General features: G+C 35.2%; 3 protein-coding genes across 9 annotated transcripts; 2 read left to right on the top strand and 1 right to left on the bottom strand.

Moving 5' to 3' along the window:
- Window positions 1–4,408: 4,408 nt before the first annotated feature.
- Window positions 4,409–6,104, bottom strand: LOC136346154 (queuine tRNA-ribosyltransferase accessory subunit 2). Its single transcript, XM_066295082.1, has 2 exons — window positions 5,589–6,104; window positions 4,409–5,510 (listed from the first exon to the last, which is right to left on the bottom strand). Exons 1-2 carry the CDS (start codon window positions 5,947–5,949, stop codon window positions 4,720–4,722), a joined length of 1,152 nt encoding a protein of 383 aa, XP_066151179.1. The 5' UTR covers window positions 5,950–6,104; the 3' UTR covers window positions 4,409–4,719.
- Window positions 6,105–6,164: 60 nt separating this feature from the next.
- On the top strand, window positions 6,165–13,370 carry LOC136346146 (microcephalin-like). Of its 3 annotated transcripts, none has more exons than XM_066295060.1 (10): window positions 6,165–6,299; window positions 7,437–7,631; window positions 8,124–8,293; window positions 8,582–8,813; window positions 8,873–9,031; window positions 9,091–9,846; window positions 10,092–11,438; window positions 11,519–11,671; window positions 12,230–12,307; window positions 12,757–13,370. In XM_066295060.1, the coding sequence occupies exons 2-10, from the start codon at window positions 7,455–7,457 to the stop codon at window positions 13,054–13,056; spliced, it is 3,372 nt and encodes a 1,123-aa protein (XP_066151157.1). In that variant the 5' UTR covers window positions 6,165–6,299; window positions 7,437–7,454; the 3' UTR covers window positions 13,057–13,370. The 3 variants fall into 3 exon arrangements, with proteins under 3 accessions (XP_066151157.1, XP_066151156.1, XP_066151155.1); XM_066295059.1 differs by lacking the exon at window positions 6,165–6,299 and adding an exon at window positions 7,270–7,320; XM_066295058.1 differs by lacking the exon at window positions 6,165–6,299 and having other exon boundaries at window positions 7,294–7,631.
- A 980-nt stretch (window positions 13,371–14,350) lies between these two features.
- On the top strand, window positions 14,351–18,587 carry aspr (asperous). 5 transcript variants are annotated; one of them, XM_066295074.1, is made up of 10 exons: window positions 14,351–14,408; window positions 15,269–15,432; window positions 15,715–15,872; window positions 16,320–16,455; window positions 16,515–16,702; window positions 16,758–16,841; window positions 16,895–17,067; window positions 17,322–17,544; window positions 17,597–17,792; window positions 18,130–18,587. In XM_066295074.1, the coding sequence occupies exons 2-10, from the start codon at window positions 15,269–15,271 to the stop codon at window positions 18,344–18,346; spliced, it is 1,539 nt and encodes a 512-aa protein (XP_066151171.1). In that variant the 5' UTR covers window positions 14,351–14,408; the 3' UTR covers window positions 18,347–18,587. The 5 variants fall into 5 exon arrangements, with proteins under 5 accessions (XP_066151171.1, XP_066151170.1, XP_066151174.1 ...); XM_066295073.1 differs by having other exon boundaries at window positions 14,399–14,505; XM_066295077.1 differs by having other exon boundaries at window positions 14,399–14,505; window positions 16,323–16,455.
- The last annotated feature ends 31 nt before the right edge of the window (window positions 18,588–18,618 follow it).

Consider the following 18,618-nt stretch of genomic DNA (forward strand, 5'->3'; position numbering starts at 1 on the left):
AGTGACCATTTCCAATCTCTTCTATTAACCGATATTTTTCGTATCATATCAATTATTCACCTTTCTTAGTTTTCCTTAGCGCTAACACATTTTGTTATTTTTTTCAATTCGAACCATTCCAGAGCTCTAAGAACCATCGTAATACAATTTGTTTTGAAGCTGATAATTTTCTGCATCGTGATCATTTTGTTGTGTTTATTTCCCATGCTTCCCTTTTTATTTTGCAATTATCATTGGGTATAACCCCAGGATTTACTCCATCAGTCTTGTGACGATACGTTCATCAGGCATTTCTGTGTCCACTTGTTCCTGGATAGCGTCTCTGCGTCCGTTCCCACGAGCTTCGGACTCATCCGGCCTCTACAAACACAGCTCGCAGCACCACTTGACTATCGGTACAGATATGGGTAAATCTCTTGTTCCGTCCCTTCTCTGACTTCCTTTCGCGTAGCGACATCAACAGTATCTTGACTATCTGGACTAGCACACCTAATCGGTTTATTGTCCAATGGCGGCTGAAGAAGTTCAATCGAAATTCTTCTCTCTCTAGAATGTTCTCTCCGAAAATACGATTGGAATGTCTACTTAAAGGAGCCAACCAACCCTCGAATGACCCGTTTTGCCTAATATTTGCTTCCACTGTTTCAATCCTCCTATGGTAAACCACAGTCTCTCTCTTAATCCAAACTGAAACACCCGGAAGATTCATCAGGACGGCCAGTGGCGCTTTCAGTGTGATTTCGCTGAAGATGGCTAGTCAGACCACTTCATCTTTAGCACATTGTGATTCTTTAAGGCAATTATGTGCAAAAATATGTTTTATCGAGTTTTGATATGTTTCATTTTAATTTATTTTTACTAATAACATTACAGGAATCGTCCAAAATGTCCTTAAATTAAACCACCGGTTTAAACGATGTATATAATTCATGAAGACTCGGCTAAACATTTTCGATAATCGTTTTGAACTACTTCAAATGTCGTAGCAATTTGTACGATCAGGTTTTTCCCTGTTTCAGCTAACGTTTTATAAACCGGAAACTTTACGTCTCCCCACAGAAAGAAGTCTATATATGTTAAATGATCCAGGAGACCACGGAACTAGATCACCTCTTTCGATCCAACGTAACTTGAACTGACGATCCAACTACTCACAGGCTTGATTAGAAAAGTGTGCAAACGCCCCATCATGTTCCAATCCCATTTGCTGTTGAATGATTAATGGGGCGTTTTGAAGACATTTTGCCTCGATGATAAATGAAATAACTCAATAAAACACGTTTTTGCACGTATATGTCTTAAGGCATCATGAGGCTGTAGTGCTTCAGGGAGACATTTCCGGCCACAGGTTCTTATACTCAAATGTCTTCTAGTGTTGCACTGAGTAATTCTTAGAAGTTCGATTTCATAGTTATAAATCACCCTGCATGCTTCTATTAAACCAATGTTGAAAGCGATATATTCCCAAAACGGGGGGCATGATATCACGTGGTGTAAAACATGCTTAAAAGTGTCTGGAGAAACATGAACGTGATATTTCCCCATTGGAAAGTTATCAGAGGTCCGCGAATTCGATTGTGGAATTCGAAATGAGTCTTAAAGTAAATAATGAAGATGATTGTTATATAATACAGGGGGCAATGTAGACAAGATTCACTTAATATGTGAACGTACTACGTGTGCATAATTTTGATATTCTGGGTCCATTTTTAAGAATTATATAATTTGAAATAAGGGACAAACGAGCATAAACATTAAAATTCCCAGAAAGTGGGCTTACTTTGAAGGAAGGCCGAAGATGATCTGAAAATAAATTTTTGGATTAGACTGTCGCATAACACAAAATTCAAAAAGATTTTTTTTGCAAAGTAAAACGTGTCCGAGTTTGGTACAGGGTCCACATTCTGCACATTTTCCTTACTCTGTTTTGTAACAACCACCGCCGGCAATAAAGTGTTTAATCATAATTCAAAACGATGATTTGCTATTCCCACCCGTTTACGTTTAATTTCATATTTAAATATTTAAAAAAAAAATCTTTTAGCATGCCCAATATGGTTCGTCCAGAGCGACAAGCTGGGGTTTGGGGCGTGATAAAATCTTTTCAGACGCAGCAGTTTTTCAATGTTTCAACTTGATTAACATACTAACATGGTTTCACGCATCGTAACAGCGATAAGAAAAGTTCCCTCACACACCATATGCAAACCATGCCGTTGGGTTTTGAATTATGTCGTGATATCAGCTCCAAAATGACTCATACTGTATATATAAGCTTTTCAATTCTCGACGAAATATTTTTTTTGGTTTATTTGTTTGTGAAACGACCATTAAAATAAAAACGATTTTTTCAATTATTTATAGTAAAAATTTTAAAGTAAATGGACTTCTGAACCTCGTTATTTCAGAATCGTCGAATATGAGCGACTCAGCAACAGTATGTCACAGTTCAGACGCGTGATCCGCCCATATCTAAAATAATTGGTCTTATTGTTGCCTCAAAAATCTCAAACTTTTTATCGGGTTTCATGGCATGAGCAAATAAAATCACTTAATTGGACGTGCATTAGTTGAAAAACAATCATTGTTATTGATTACTGGTAATAGATTGTAAGCCAACTGGACAAATTTGTCCAGAATGCTAAAAATTCTAAAATCAGCAAAAAAACTTTTATCTACGTACTTCAACAAAATAGAAAAATATAATTCATTGCACTTTCCGGAGTGGGCATCATTTGAAGTTGCAATGCGATAATATTACTAAAATGAATAATGTTTTAGATGAAATGTGTGAGTGGTGTTTTGTTTGCACTATTAATTACAATAAATCATATTTAACATGAAAGCACGAGAAAAAAGTATCTGGAAAGAATTCCGCGATGCTGACAAAACGTGACATGCCAGACTGCTGCTTACTTGGTCATTTTCACGTCATTTCTTATATACATATATATTTGTATGTGTTTTTTAAAGTCATTTCACAATAAAATTCCTTATCCTAATTCTGGGTCATAGTACGAATGGCAACATGCTTTAAAACTATTCCAAATTTACCGAATAGATGTAAGTGGCGAGTGAAAAATCTTTCAACATATTGGGAATGAGAGGGCAACACCGAAGTCAAAACTACATAACTTGAATCTTTGCGTGCGATCTTGGGATAATGAAATGTTCTTGCATGAAGAAACGTCGAAAGGGCTTGGAGCAACGTACTTGCTTCAAAGGTCCAAGACAATAAGATTATTACCGAGCACACAAGCTAGAACAATTTTGACAAAAATTTGAAAATAAAATTAGGGATAGTGTAATCGAATACGGATCAGCAATTTATCGTTATTCGATTATTCATGCCACAACCACACCAAAGATTATAAGATAATAAAACTACCATAAAGCTGAAACTATGTCGCAAAGTTCATTATTTAAGGTGCAATAAAAATTGCAAATGATTTCATTGATTAACTTAAATTTGTAGTTTCGATGTAATATGAAATGATTTATCCTGTTTACTAGATCATAAAAACGTTCTAATCTAATGGAATATGAAGGGTCGTCGGAAAGATCATTTTATATGTTGAAAATACACCCACTGAAACAAAATTATATATTTCTGGAATGTATTGTAATAAACGACAATGGCAAATAAATAGAAAATAACAAACTATTTCACAGAAATCGATCAAAGGTCAAATTATAAATCATTCAAGGCTGTTTGTAGATAAAACATTAACTTTTGAAAACTTCAATGCATGTCTATATAAGAATTATTTTTTCTGATTGTAAAAAAAATTATAAAACACTGCATACCGAACAGAGATCATCCTTCTTATCGCCAAATAATTAATTCAGCCAAATTAATCAATTATAAAGTCTTATGATTGTCTGCAAAAATATCACCAGGAATTTTGTTGTTGTTTATTGATTATTAAAATCCGTCTACAGCGCAATACTTTATAGATAAGTGCGGTACACTCAACTTTTTATTTAATATTATATACATGTGCAAAGGAATTTTTGTAATTGTTAAAACATATAGAACAATTGCGAATTCGTATCGTTTGTGGACCAGTGGGAAATTCATGGATATTTAGCATTAAAAAAATATTTTACTGTTGTTAAATATCGTATCAATTAAACACCGTGTCTTTATCTATAAAAAAACCTCTAATGTCAATAGTTGCATTACAAAATTCGGAAAAAAAGATAAGTAGAGCGCTACTACGTTGAGATAAGACGACCTTAATTATTTGAGCTGTAAATCATAATAAACACTAAGGACTTCCTTGTTTGTGATTGAACAAAGTTGGAAAATCCTTCTTTGATGAATGCAACAATTCATTGACGTCGGTAGTAATTACGGGATCAAGGCAAATGGACAATAGGAAGAGTTGTAAAAAAAGAGTAAAAATGCAAGATCCCTTTAAATTGTATTATATCGAATTGGTCTTATGCTTTATATAAAGTTTGAAAGTCGGTCACCCCCAAAGAATTACATATCCAGTTTACCCACTCTTTGGTTCTTAGTTACAGTATCACGACTATCAAATATTTTTGTTATATTCTATGTTCTGTTTTACTTGGTTTCTGAGTCGTGAGTGGCGTACGAGATACAGCCGCCTACACTGTTATGATTAATTCTGGATGCATAATGTTTAGCTGGGTAAGTAAAAAAAAACCTCTATAAAAAACTTAAAATATATATACAAAATCAAGATGTCATCATTCTACACTGGTACTGGATCTGTCACTTTGCAAACTAGAAAATTCTCCACATTTACTCAATTTAAATTGATCTTCAATTCTTTTTTCGAGTTCACTGACATTGTCATTTTTTATGCACTCCCGAATTTTTTCAAAAAACCTTAGCATATGATGTACATTATGAATCATTATTAGCACATTACCCAACAGCTCCCGGACAGTCAATAAATGATGAATGTACCCTCGAGTGTAGCTCTTGCATGTGATACATTCACAGTGTTTCAACAATGGCTGGAATTGTTCAGCATACTTATTCTGGTGCAGGTTTATTTCATAGGCTTCAGAGATTTCATTATTATCAATAGAGAAGACTAGGGCTGCTGATCTTTCAGTTACAATTTTGCAATAGGAAGTGTCAAAAATGTCAATACCACAGTTGACCAATTTGATGATATGTAGAGGACTCCAGCAGCCTTGGACTGCTCTCAGTTTATGAGGAGGTAGTTGTTCTACAATATGTTCGATTATAGGTTTTACCTCATGCATTGGGATGAATTCTACTTCTGCTCCATTATTATGGAGGCCATCTATTAAATACCCTTGAAAATGTTCGTCATGCTTTAAAAGGCGATCTATACATTTTTTCCGCGATTTTAAGGAATAACCTCCTGCAATAGGGGCTATGACAAAAGCATTTTTTAAAGCTTCAGAATTTTTGAATTTTTCGATACATTGTTCAACAAAAGCAACAGTGTTGTCAACAGCTTTCAATACCCGTTTGTTGGGGCTACCCACATTGGTATCTCCGTCTGACAACAAAACATACATGTCAGGTCTAAATTTCTCAATCATATTCATATATTGCTCAGCATCATATAAGACTTTACCCCTTTTTGTAAACACAGGAACTTTATCTTTAATATGGTGCCCTTGTTGCATTAAATTTGCAGGGTCATGCAACGTGATGTAAGTTAAGCTCTCTTTACTGCCAATGAACTCCGAGAGCCTTCCATTATAGTACTCTATGGCATCCTGGTGATAGTGCATGCTGACAATGGGGATTTGAAGGATTTGAGGCGCTTGTGTGATGCGTTTTAGCACCCAATGTGTTATGTGGGGAACGAGCCCGCATTGAGTGTGAAGAAGGACCAAGGGAGTTTCTAAGGAAATGTCGGGTTTACCTGGGATTTGGTTCAGTTCGCCTAGACGTGGTGAGCGGTGCAGGTGTGTTTTTACCACGAATTTCATCTTAATTGATGCGGAATAGAAGGTTCAAACTGTAATGTTTGATAATCCTTGAATGAAGTTGTTAAAATCCTATATAGATTCACCAAAAAGGCTAATTTCGAGTTGGCCAGTTCGGCAGAAACAAAAATCTTTAATTGGAATGAAGATCGGTAAAAAAGTGAGGTTAGGGAAAAGCTAAGCAATTTATTTTTTTTTAAGAAAACTACTCTAACTACACCTAGAGCGGAGTCGCGACCGGAGCTCTTTAACACTCGACTCTACCTCCCAAAAGTTGGTAGGTACAGGGCGTGCTAAATTCGAGAGTGGGATTTTTAGAAATCATAATTCTCCAAGGCCCTAAAGATATTAAAGTAGGTAAGTGTAAGAACCTTTATAAAGTTTTTGACGAGTTTCTATATATTTCTGAATAGTATACTAGTATATTATTGGAGAGTGGATTTAAAAATAGAAATATTAATAATATAAAGATTACAAAAACATGTAAATAAATTTCGGGTCTCAAGATAATAACGAAAACGACACAATGCTCGCCTTTATAAAATCGGATGTCTCTGCAAATTAATAATAAGTATTATCGCTTTATATTGGAGTACCAGAAAGTCTAGCCGTCATAAACATTTTTCAAGTTCAAAAGCCGATTTAAATTTCACTGCCTCTAAACTAAAACTGGATATACCTAGTCAATACCAAAGACCAAAGTACCTATACTGATGAGCTCATCCTTCTCTAGTTTTACAAGACAGACATTAAACCTTGCATTATTAATTTGAACTGTTTTTATGGGCAATTATCATATTATTATCTATTTGAATTTTCCTTTATCGTGTCCCATCATATAATTGAATTTAATAAGCGGCCACTAAGTAAATGCCACGACTTAAATCTGAATCTAAGCATGTCGCTTTGAATTTACACGAATTTGAAATGGAACCGAGTATATACTCAATAAGATTCATAATTTCATAAAAAAGATAATGTAAAATATTGTTGGCTGGTAATAAAAATAAAATAACACCCAACCAATGCGTATTCTTAGATTAATATATAAAAATAAAAAAATGTGCTCTCCTCCCTCAGCTTCAAACGTGTACGTTAAATTTTATCAACCTCCTATAAGGTGTTTTGAAGAAATAATAAATATTTTATTTACCTTTTGAAATTTAAGACTCATCAACTATGATATATTAAAATATATACGTTTTCATTTTGGTTTTCATGATGACGGACCCATTTCTGGTCTCGTCAAATCCATAGACTGCTCCAGAACTTATTGACATTGATGGCTATGTCGTATGTCATTTTTCTTTTGATACGAATCTTGTTGTGTTTGGGACATGAAAGTGAGGTTGGCGCCTTCACAAGTCAAACGGTGTAAAAGTTATTAAACTATATTCTCAGGGAAACTTTTTTTGTAGACAAAACATATAATTTTTTAAATTTTCTATCACATGCTGCATTAAAAAAAAACACCTGCACTTTGATTCCAGTTTGATCTGGAGTCCAGCATGAAGCCGAAAATAAGTACTGGTTATCTTACCCCTCAAGCTAAGAAAACAAGAACAAATGGTAAGAAGAGATTGTCTATCTCCAAAGTAAACGATGGAGCAGGAGAAATTAATTTTGACGAAGATTTGTTCCAAGATTTGATGAAATGCCCAGAGAAAAAGAAATTAGTGCTGCAGGTGAGTGCCAAGTATCTATTTGATCTGTTATTCAATTTTTACTTTGCTCGTTTTTTGAATTGAAATTTGGCATGTGCTACACAAAATGCAACTCTGGGACTGAGTAGTATAGTGTGCTTTATCAAAGTTTCAAAAGTTGTAGAAACATACTAATCGTAGTTTATAATTGAGATTATTGATTGCCAAATGCAAAATCTGAATTAAAAAAAATTACAGCAGCATTTCAAAAATGAACATTACTTAATATAGTGTTTTAATTTTGCCATCAAAAGCAACTTTATCAAAAAAATAAAAAATTGAAGACAACTGCTAATATAGGCAACTTTAGTATAAAATTAAGCCATCTAATTTCTTTGTGAGTAAATATAAATTGTCTTGTTTTATGACAGTATATTTATCTAATTTATATTAGTGTAGGGTTAATTTAATAGGAAGCATAAATTTGGCTTATGAGAGGCACATAATTTTTGTGATTTGTTTCTTTTTCTGCAGCTTCTGTCATCAAACAAAGAAGCTATACAGAAGTACACAAAAGAAAAGGCAGAAGGCTCTGTTGCCAAAATGAAATCTAAATCGATACAAAAAGGCTTGGAGAGTCCATCAGCATTGTTAAGGAGAAGGGCCCTTAAAGAAATGAGTAGTAACCCTGCTTCATCAAATAGGTAAAAAATGTATGCAAGCATTATTGCTTATGGAAAAGTTAAAAACACATTAATAACTTTACTTGCTTTTGCTTTAATGTCTACAAAATGATAAAATAATGCAAAGATGGCATCCATATAAAATATGATGAGTCCAAAATAAAAACTATGATTTTATGTTTTCTCTTTGAAATAGACAGAGGCACTGTGGAAACTTTTCTAATTTTGTCATTTTCAATGAGAACCAATATTCGAAGTAACGGTCAATGGTGATTTTCTATATATTTTACACTATTTATTCAATTCCAGATCAGATATATCCAGGACAGATTCGAAGTCTTCTAATGCTTCCAGTAACATCACTACTTCCTCCACTCCTTCAACTCCATTTGAAAATATATTAACAGGTGTGAATGCCTATGTGGAAATAAAAAGTCGTCACAATGAAGATAGATCTGCTAGTGTAAAAGCAGTGCTGCGATCAATGGGCGCTACAATATTGGAAGATTTTACCAAAAAGGTTACACATGTAATTTTTAAGGTAGAATTTTCACTGACTAATTATTCCCCTCTTATAATTTTAACAATGTGATTATATAGGATGGTTGTTATTCAACATTTCAAAAAGCAAGACTGTTAAAAGTGCATATGGTGTCTATTCTATGGGTGGAATTCTGCAGGAAAAATATGCAGAGACAAGATGAGAAGCAGTTTCCTGCTTTAAAGAGTGGATTTGATGACGAGACAATAGTTTGTTCTGTAAGTGGCATTTCTTTATAAATTAGTGGCAAAGGGATTTTCTCAAATCTTCATTTTAGCAAATACAAAAAGAATATGAGGAAATAATTAGGCATGAGTACCGAAAAAGCATTTCTCAAGGTACTCCACTGCCAACCACTCAATCACTAATTAACAGACGGAAAACTTTATTTACTCCGTCTATGTCGCCGGAAAGCGGCACCACTTCCTTTCATACCGCAAATGAAAGTTCTCACAAAGTTTCAGACAAGGAGAATACTCCCAGTATTCTTACCACAATAATTGACAGAGATACTGAGAAAACTCGGTTCAGTAATTCTGACATGGAGATTACTAATGTTGATATAGGAAATAATAGTGCCTCATTAAAGCCATTGTCCTCGACAAACATTAGCATGGAAGACTCAGAAATATTCACTATGAGAACCTCCAGCCGAGTTAAGAGATCAAAAAATGTATCCACTTCCTTTAATCGGAGCAATAATACTTGCAGCCCACTATTAGCTTCTGTTAGGTCCTTGAGAGACAGTCTAGATAACAATAAACTCAAAGAAAAGTCTAGTATTAGGACTAGTGATATACCAACTAATATCTCTAATGACTCTCTCTTAGTCACTTCTAACAACTCTACCAAGAAGTCTTGTAGCAGCTTAGAGGAATCTAGTGACTCTCTTATATTTAGCAAGAAAGTGACAAAGTCTAGGAAAAAGCACCCTACACCTGACAGTTATGAAGTGTCAGAGAGAAGAGTATATGGCACATCAGAAATGAATGTGCCTTCAAATTATAAAGTCAAGAAACATGATGAATTAAAGGTATGTTTATTGTTTGTTTTAATTTTTATCGGAGATTCATGAAAAATAACATTGAAAAAAATAAAACGAGATTCGACATTGATAGATATCTCCTTCAATATCAATGTTGAAATGCGTTTTAACGTTTTCTTAAAATAATGAATAAACAGATATGCAAACTAAATCCTTTCACTGGGACACTATAAAGCAGTTTAATCTATCTATTCAATAAAATTTTCCAAAATCAATGTGAACTATCTTTACAGGCATCTTCCAAGGAACAATTTACCGATACCATTTCAATGTCAAGTCTAAAATTGAACTCTTCAGATTCTATCACGTCCATGCCCCCTCTTCAACTTTCCTCAGAAAAAGCAAGTCAAAATGGTCCCAGTAAGTTGATTGTGCAACACACAGGATCTATATCTTCTCTGCAAGTTTCATCTGATCATCAGATCCTTATTGGAAGTGCCATAATTTTTCCAACACCCAGAAAGAATCCATCGTCAGTAGAATCATATACTGAAAGAACCACTGAAACTGATATTTCCATGTCTGCATTGCGAGTTTCTTCAGAAAAACCATCTGATAATACCATTTCTATGTCAAAGTTACAACTGACCAGTGAAACAAATTCAAAATCAGGTTTAAGTCACAATAGTTTTAACAACGGGAGTTTTACCAAGGATTCGGTCAAAGGAATATCGAATGATTTATATGTTTCTACAGATACTTATATATCGGAGATGTTGGATGATTCTGAAATTATATCTCCAGTGAAAAACCGTTTAAACGTATTGGAGGTTAGTAAAACTAAGGATGAAAATGGAGCTGTGATTAAACAGCTCTCAGGAAAAGTAATGGAATCTCCAGAGATGAAAGATATGTGTGAAATTAGATCGCGAAGCAGGAGAAAAACTTTGGGAGTCTCCAAAAAACTTTCTACCAAAGTAAGAACTATAAGTCTGAGCCCAGAAATCAAGAAACAAAATTATCATAATTCCGAAATACAAAATTCAAAATCTGCAGCGGGCCGCCCTCGAAAAGCAGGTCGTAAACTCTACAATCCCAACGATTCTGTTTCCCTCTCAGATGTAGATGACAATAAAGAGCGCGAAGAGCGGTTTCAAACCCGAAAGCGCAAATCTGACGAAGGAATGAATCCTCTGGAATTTCTAAATGATGTCAGTAGGTGTCCAATTGCATCAGTCTCTGAAAGTCAGGCAAGTGAAGTATTAAGTTCATCGAAAAAAACTCGTAAATTACGGAAGAAGAAAGATGAAACAATGAATTTTAATAGTTCAGCGGATGAACAAAAAGAACTTTTGGATGAGCTTTTAAATGGAAGTAAAGGAAACAACGTTAAACAAAAACCGCACAAAACTCCTGTTAGAAGGAAATCAATGAGGATTCAAAAGTCGCAGGTTTTAGTGAACAATGTGAGGGTTCCCGAAACGAAAGTGAGATTGCCTCTGGTTTCTCCAGTGAATCGGAGGAGTACTTTGGAGTTTATGTCTCCTGCTGAGCTTAGCTCGACGAGAAAGAAAATGAAAAAAGTGGAGAAGAGATTGCCTACTATTGTTTGCACGAAGCTTCATAAAGTGGATGTACAGGTAAACATCGCGTTCTAGAAATTTTGAGATTCTATAAATGCTATTATTTTCTCATTTTTCATAAATTTTAAATTTTCTAGCTTTTTGTGCAAATTGTTCACAAATTGGGTAAGTTCAATATTCAAGATCAGGTAGGTGAGAGGACGACTCATCTTGTTGCGGGCGAATCCAAGAGAACTATCAATATGCTAAGGGCTGTCGCCAGGGGATGTTGGGTAGTTAATTTTCAGTGGGTAAGTTGTCATTAACGTTCTAAGAGGGGGAAGAAAAAGGGTCGTAGAAATGTATTTTTCTTCCAAGGCTTTCTAAGGGTAAATTGACAGTTAAGTATTGATATGCCACAATCCCTTCGTTAAATTTCACACTGTCAGCATATATTCTGATGTATCTACGACTTTGTAAAACTTCCACGAATTGTCTCAAATCATTTTTGTTTTTTTTTTGAGGTGGGTTTCATACACACCTTGTCCAGTCAGTGCTTAGGAATTAGCCTTCATACATCTTTTGTTGTGTTATATTTTGATGTGTTTAATAAATGACCTCACCCGTTTCATATATTTTCCTTCTATCTTCACTGCCAATCTCCAAACAATTATTCTTTTGCTTTTTTCGTAAAACTTCATCCCATTTCTAGTCCTTTAACCCTTTTTTCGATTAATAAGTGTGTTTTAAGTTTCTGAATTGTTTATCATTGTTTTATCACATTACTATTTGTAAAGAATTACTGTGTAAAAGATATGACATATGAGGTAAACTTTTTTGAATATTTTACATTAATTTTTTCGTCATAGGTGCTGCAATCATTAAAGGCAGGAAAATGGCTTCCGGAAGATCAATTTGAAGTAACAGATTTTGCACGTGTTGTTCAGGTAATTTATTTTTTAGCCTACTGTTTTATATAATTAATGTTTATTTTCAATTGTGATGGTCGATTTGTGCCAATAGATACGTTTTGTAATAGTTCGTCAAGAAATGGAGCTATAAGTCAAGTTCCGTTTATTAAAGTTCTCACAGGGTTAGTAAACTGGGTAAATTTGTAGTTAAAACGTATTTTGTAGGATTAATTTAATTCGTTGGCCTCATTTATTCACTCGATTTCTCTGGAGATTATTATGAGAAGGTTTGTTGTTAGTTGTGTGATTATCCATTTATAAGTTATTTGTTTATGGTTCCACTGCAGTTGTACACCAAAGTCAACTGACCGCATATGTTTAAATTGTGCAAATATCAAATTTCCATGTCATCATGCTGGTGGTTTCCTATTTTTGCTCATTTAAAAATATCGCTTCATCGTGTCAATAATTGGTTTTTATTCCAGAAATCGCGCTTGGAACGACAAGCCTTCGGGCCCAAATACACCTTGGACATATTCGAAAATTGTCCTCCTATTCATGTAGCCTCATCTACTAATCCTCGTTCCTCAGATCTAAAGGAGCTAATAACGACCTGCAAAGGTAAAATAGTGACATCACGGCGTATGGCCAAAATAGTCGTCGGTCAGTACGTGAAACAAGATAATACAGTGTGCGTGAACGAGTTTTGGGTTCTGGACAGCATTACATTTTACAGGAAGATGCCTTTCAAACAAAAGTATTTGATTAGTGCAGCCAAAAAATAAAGATTGGAATTCGGTAATTACCTGTGAAGTTTTATGAAAGTGGACCAAACGTAGATCGATTTGATCATTACACAGTGATTAATTGTATTGTTCGTGAATGTTTTATTGTTACAATGTTGTGTTTTTTAATATAGGTATTTATTGGCGTATTGATGGTGTATTGAGGAAATAAGAAGGGCTTTTAAAAGAGGTACGGCATGTAGCGTAATAGAATTATATTTCTCAGATTTTAAGATTTTTTTCAATGCCCAATTTCTGTAAACAAAAATCAATTTACGTAAAAAACACTGAATAAAAATTCACTTTCAGACAGGCGTTTATTGTGTTTAATTTGTTGGATTCCAAACCTACCAAGGCCGTATATAATAACCATTAAAGACGTTCTTCTGGTTTTACCTAACAGTGCAAAATATCCACATAAATGAAAAAAATGTTTGAAAGTTTTACTTGTTTTCGCTAAAGAAGAAATTGTGACGTCTGTGGAGTTTTTGAATGCCATCAGGATTTTTTCGAATTCCTTATTGATGTGAATAATTTTCCTTAGTAAATTACATGAAAACTCCTGGCACTAACAATTATTGGTATCATAACAAACCTTGGCTATTTAACAATATCAAGGCCGGTTCGCATATGTACGTGTGTATGTAGGACGGTTCAGTCATACGATATTAATGTTCATAATAAATATATTGTAATTGCCTTTACCTTTAATGGTTCGGACAAAGCCGAGCAGTGTCGCACTGCGTTAAAAATCAAATTAGGAGCTTTATGAGAGATCATGTTGAAACATTAATTGCCTTCCAAATACAATAGTTGCTAGGAAATCAATTTACTTAGGAATTTTTATCAAGAGTCATTTCTATGACTTGTACCATTATAACTTGTCTTTCCTCACAAGGAATTGAAAGTAAAAAGTAAACTTCGTGGGAGTAAAAAGTATAACCTTTTTGTTCATTAGACCAAAATGCGATTACCAGATTTAATTTTGTTATTTCCATATGACAAACCTCAGACCAAATAAAACAAGACATAAAAAGGTAGAACTGGAAAATTTGCATATGTGGCATTGTGTTATGACATCAGTACCAACACTTTGGGTGTTAGTTCTTATAGAGGTAACTTGCAATTTTGTATTTTTACGCAACGTTAAGTTGAAAAAAATATAATTTGATATCATATTTAACGTTTTTAACACATGGTTTCTTCCCAAACACATATCTTTCAGTTTCATGTAGTGTCGGTGAGACTACCTAAGCGAAGAACTAACATTAGTTGATAAGTATAACGTTTATTAGCAGTTCTCTCTACTAGGTTCACTTAAAGAGTTCTTGAGGATTCAGGGGGGGAAACAGGTAAGTATTGAAGTTTTAGAGAAGACAAACAGTGTTGAGTGTTCGTCGCAGTGATTTGGTTAGGGTTAAGAGTGATATTTTTTAGTGAGTCAGAACGGTGAGCGACTAGGAAGTTAAGATCGTACATAGACGTCCAAAACTAACAAATCGTAGCTTAGTGGAACAGAATGAAAATCCTTAAGTCAACTATACAAAAGAGTGCATATGAGTAATCTGGTCAATAAAAACATAAAAAAGTTGCGAAACTATTAATCGTTATGAAATACGATTTTTTTAAATTGGAACACCGCTTATATTATCTTGAAAGCTTTGCTTCGCCTTCTGTTATAACCCGGCTCATGTTCATATACGGGATGATAGCGCAAGGAAGGCATATATTTTGTTTTTGAACTCTTGATCATTTAATTGAACAGCATTCTCAGTTTCGTTCCTCTAAGTCTTTTTAAAGAAAGTCCGTAGTGTCCACCTCTCTCAAAAAGCTATAACACTAAATTTCTTGCTACTCTGTTTGTTTTTCCAGAACTACCTATTCAAAATCGTTTTAATTTACTTTAATCCTTTATAATTACGTAAATTTAATAAAGTTTTCATTAGGTGTTCATTGACTAATTCAGAAATTTGTTATAGCTTCATGTTTAACGGTCACCAATTAAGTCTTTATGAGTGGAAGATAATGATTTAATAGAAACTTTATGAGTGGAAATAATAGGGACAAAGATCAGGAAAATTCTCATACCATAAACGGTCAATTTAAGTATTTGTCCCTTCATGCTCAGGGGTTTCACAATGTACCGATTTTAATCACTGGATCGAAGCGACTTTCGGAAAAACTCGTCAAGCTATTTGTATTTTTTTTTTAGATGGGAACTAAGACCGCTGTTCTCGTGTCCCTGGCCTTCCAAATCGTCTATCTGACCTCAGGTGAGCCTAGCTACTACCGAACATACAGAATTCTCTCCGGCAGGCCTTATTACAACGATTATTACACATACAACAGAAATGCATACGTGGAGCATCCTTACAGGTAGACAAGCAAGGAGCCATCCCTAGATTTGAGTTTAAAAATATCGAAATTGATCTACTTGAAATATTTATTAACAAGAATGTTGAACATACAAATTAGAGATGTGCATCAGTATAAACAGACGTTACAACTAAATGGTACAACCTTGAGAAAATCTTAATTAACAGCTGTTTCTTATGCAATTACTGCAGATCCTGATGTTATTTATCATAATTTCGCAGGATTTTGTTCAATATGTATTGTTTTTTTGTCTATTAGGATAAACAAAACGTGTTCTTTTAGATACACCTACTCAAGACCACTCTACGACGATAATGTTTACATAACAGACAGATATGGGAACACCATAGCAAAATCTCAAAGTGAATATAACAAATACGTTCAAAGTTACAGGACTACAGGGGATTGTGTTTATTGTCCCAGTGGTTATGGGAGAACAGGTTAAAAGTCAACTTCTTCTCTTTAGTTTACGAAAGAACTGCAACATCTTTCATCTCATGAGGGCATTATTTACGCACTTCATTCAGTAATTCATTACGGGTGCTAGAGAACTTGAAACGAATGAAAAGCAACGGTTCATGTTAAATTTTTCATAGCAATGCAAGAATTTCTGCAGGGGCAAACTTAAAAAATTCCCAAATGGGTTGGCTAAATTTCTTAATCGTATGTAGGATTTTAATGAGTGGGTTTAACTTCATTCAGCGCAAGCAATGGTATTTTTTGGGCATGGGTTTTTATCTACTACAAAAAACATAATGACAAATCACATAATTGATCAACTATGGATTGATAATCAACCACCATCAACATGGTCAGTCGAAATTTCACACTTTAACTCACCTCTCTATGACCACCTTCTACTTCTCCTTATATAATTTTCTGTTTAGCAGCGCTTGCATTGGAAGTGACTACTTGTACAGCTTCCACTTGTGGACAAAACGCCCAGTGTCAGGTAATAGGAGGCAGGCCCGTGTGTTCCTGTTTTAAAGGTTATTCTGGGGATCCTCTGAGCTTCTGTAAAAGGCAAGCTTATGAATATAGTTCTTAAAAATCATATCCTTCCATTTATCCCTAAATTATAGACAAGAGTGTCTCGGGGACGATGAGTGCAGATATTACCAAACCTGTAGAAATGGAAGGTGCATAGACCCATGTGCAGGAACCTGTGGCATTAACGCCGACTGTCAAGCAAGGAACCATGTCCCTGTTTGCAGTTGTCCCCCAGGTTATACAGGAAATCCTTTCAGCAGCTGCAGAAGATTCGATCCATGTAAATAAATAACAATATTACCTGAGAGTATTAACACACTTTTGGTTTTCTGTAGCCGAATTGTGTAACCCAAGTCCATGTGGTACCAATACCAACTGCGAAGTCATTAATGGTACTCCTACATGTAGATGTCGCCCTGGTGAGTTGTGTTGTAAACTTCAAATGGTATAGATTCACGGTATGGTTGATTAGGGTTCTTGGGATCCCCCCTGAGTGGCTGCCGCCATGAATGCGAGAGTGACTCAGAGTGCAGTTCTAATCAAGCTTGCATAGACTTTCGTTGCCAGAACCCTTGTAGTACCCAATGTGGAGAAAATGCCGATTGCAGCATCAGAAATCATCAAGCTGTGTGTACTTGCCCCAAGGTACAACTCCAACGACCTTTAAATCTATGTATCTCAAGCATATGTTGCACCTAAAATAGGTTAGAGTGATAAGATGAACCCGGGAATTCTTGAAACGCGCATGCACCTAGTTGTCCTTTTTTCGGACAGTTGTATTTGATGTGTTGCGACATTTTTTTAACGAATCTCTTTTTTGAGACATAAATTCAGTAACTAAGTGGTGCAGTTTGTGGTATACCTCATCTCAATCTCGATTTTTTCCTTAAACCGAATAGAATTACTTCGGAAACCCCCTCCTTTCTTGCAAACCCGAATGTTACGGTGACGTGGACTGTCCCCCCGGCCGCCCGGCGTGCTTCTACGGCATCTGCAAGAACCCCTGTGATGGGGTGTGTGGAGTAGGAGCTGATTGCAACCTTAGAGGTCTAACTCCTGTTTGCTCGTGCCCGAGAGACATGACGGGCGATCCGTTTGTAAGGTGTAGACCTTTTGAAGCTCGTAAGTTTTGCCTCCGTTATTGGCAGTTTTGCGAATTTAACGAGGAATTAAGGTGATTTATGCGAACCCAACCCATGCGGCATCAACGCCTATTGTGAACCCGGATTCGAGACCCGGAACCCGGCAAAGGAACGCCCTGTGTGCTTCTGCCAGACAGGTTATGTGGGCAACCCAGTTTCCGGCTGTCAGAGAGGAGAGTGTCTTGGGGATGGCGACTGTCCCAACAACAAGGCTTGCATTGATTATGCGTAAGTACATAACTTTGTTCCCTTTATAGCGCTCCGAGATTATTGATTACTGGATGAGTATATAACATGAGGCAATATGTTAAATTACCGTTCTAGAACGGTAAGTAAACCCCCATAAAAGCAGTTGACAAATAATTTTAAATGGTAACGCTTGGGCATATATCACTAAATAGAGAAAAATATAAGACTTTTACGTTGATTCAAAACCTCTTATTCGAAGAAACACGATAGCCGTTAGGCAATAATAGAACACTGTGTTTTCCATTAAAATTGAATTGCTTCAAAGTTTTTCTTATGTTGCGGAAAATTTTATCACGTGATATCTTTAAATGGATAGCTGCCAAAGTCCTTGCATTGGTCAGTGTGGAGTCAACGCAGAATGCACCCCCAGAAATCATTTGGCTGTGTGTACTTGCCCCTCTGGTTATCAAGGGGATGCTTTGAGTCAGTGTTACTTAAACCGAGGCCAATCAGCATCCAGGTATTTAAGGTACAAAAGGGCTATGGAGGAGTTGAAGGCAAATTTTACCGCAGAAGCCGATGCAAAAGCTTGAGATTTAATCAAATGGATTAAAAAGTACTAAAATATCACCAGCATTTAATTAGTTGTTAATTGAAGCTTTTGTCAAGGTTTTTTTAGTTTTTGTTTGTCTAATTATAAAAACTCGTTGTGTTCATGTCTTAGACCTTATTTGGAATATTTTAGATGCCAATATAATATGTCCTTTACTGCCATAATTAATGCGAATTTGCTAGCTCATAAATGACCTTGTTAATAAAATCATTGACGTTGAATTTGAGTTTTTTTGAATTTTTTTCCATAGAA

Source organism: Euwallacea fornicatus, chromosome 22, assembly GCF_040115645.1.
Source record: "Euwallacea fornicatus isolate EFF26 chromosome 22, ASM4011564v1, whole genome shotgun sequence".
In the NCBI taxonomy this organism is placed as follows: Eukaryota; Metazoa; Arthropoda; class Insecta; order Coleoptera; family Curculionidae; genus Euwallacea; species Euwallacea fornicatus.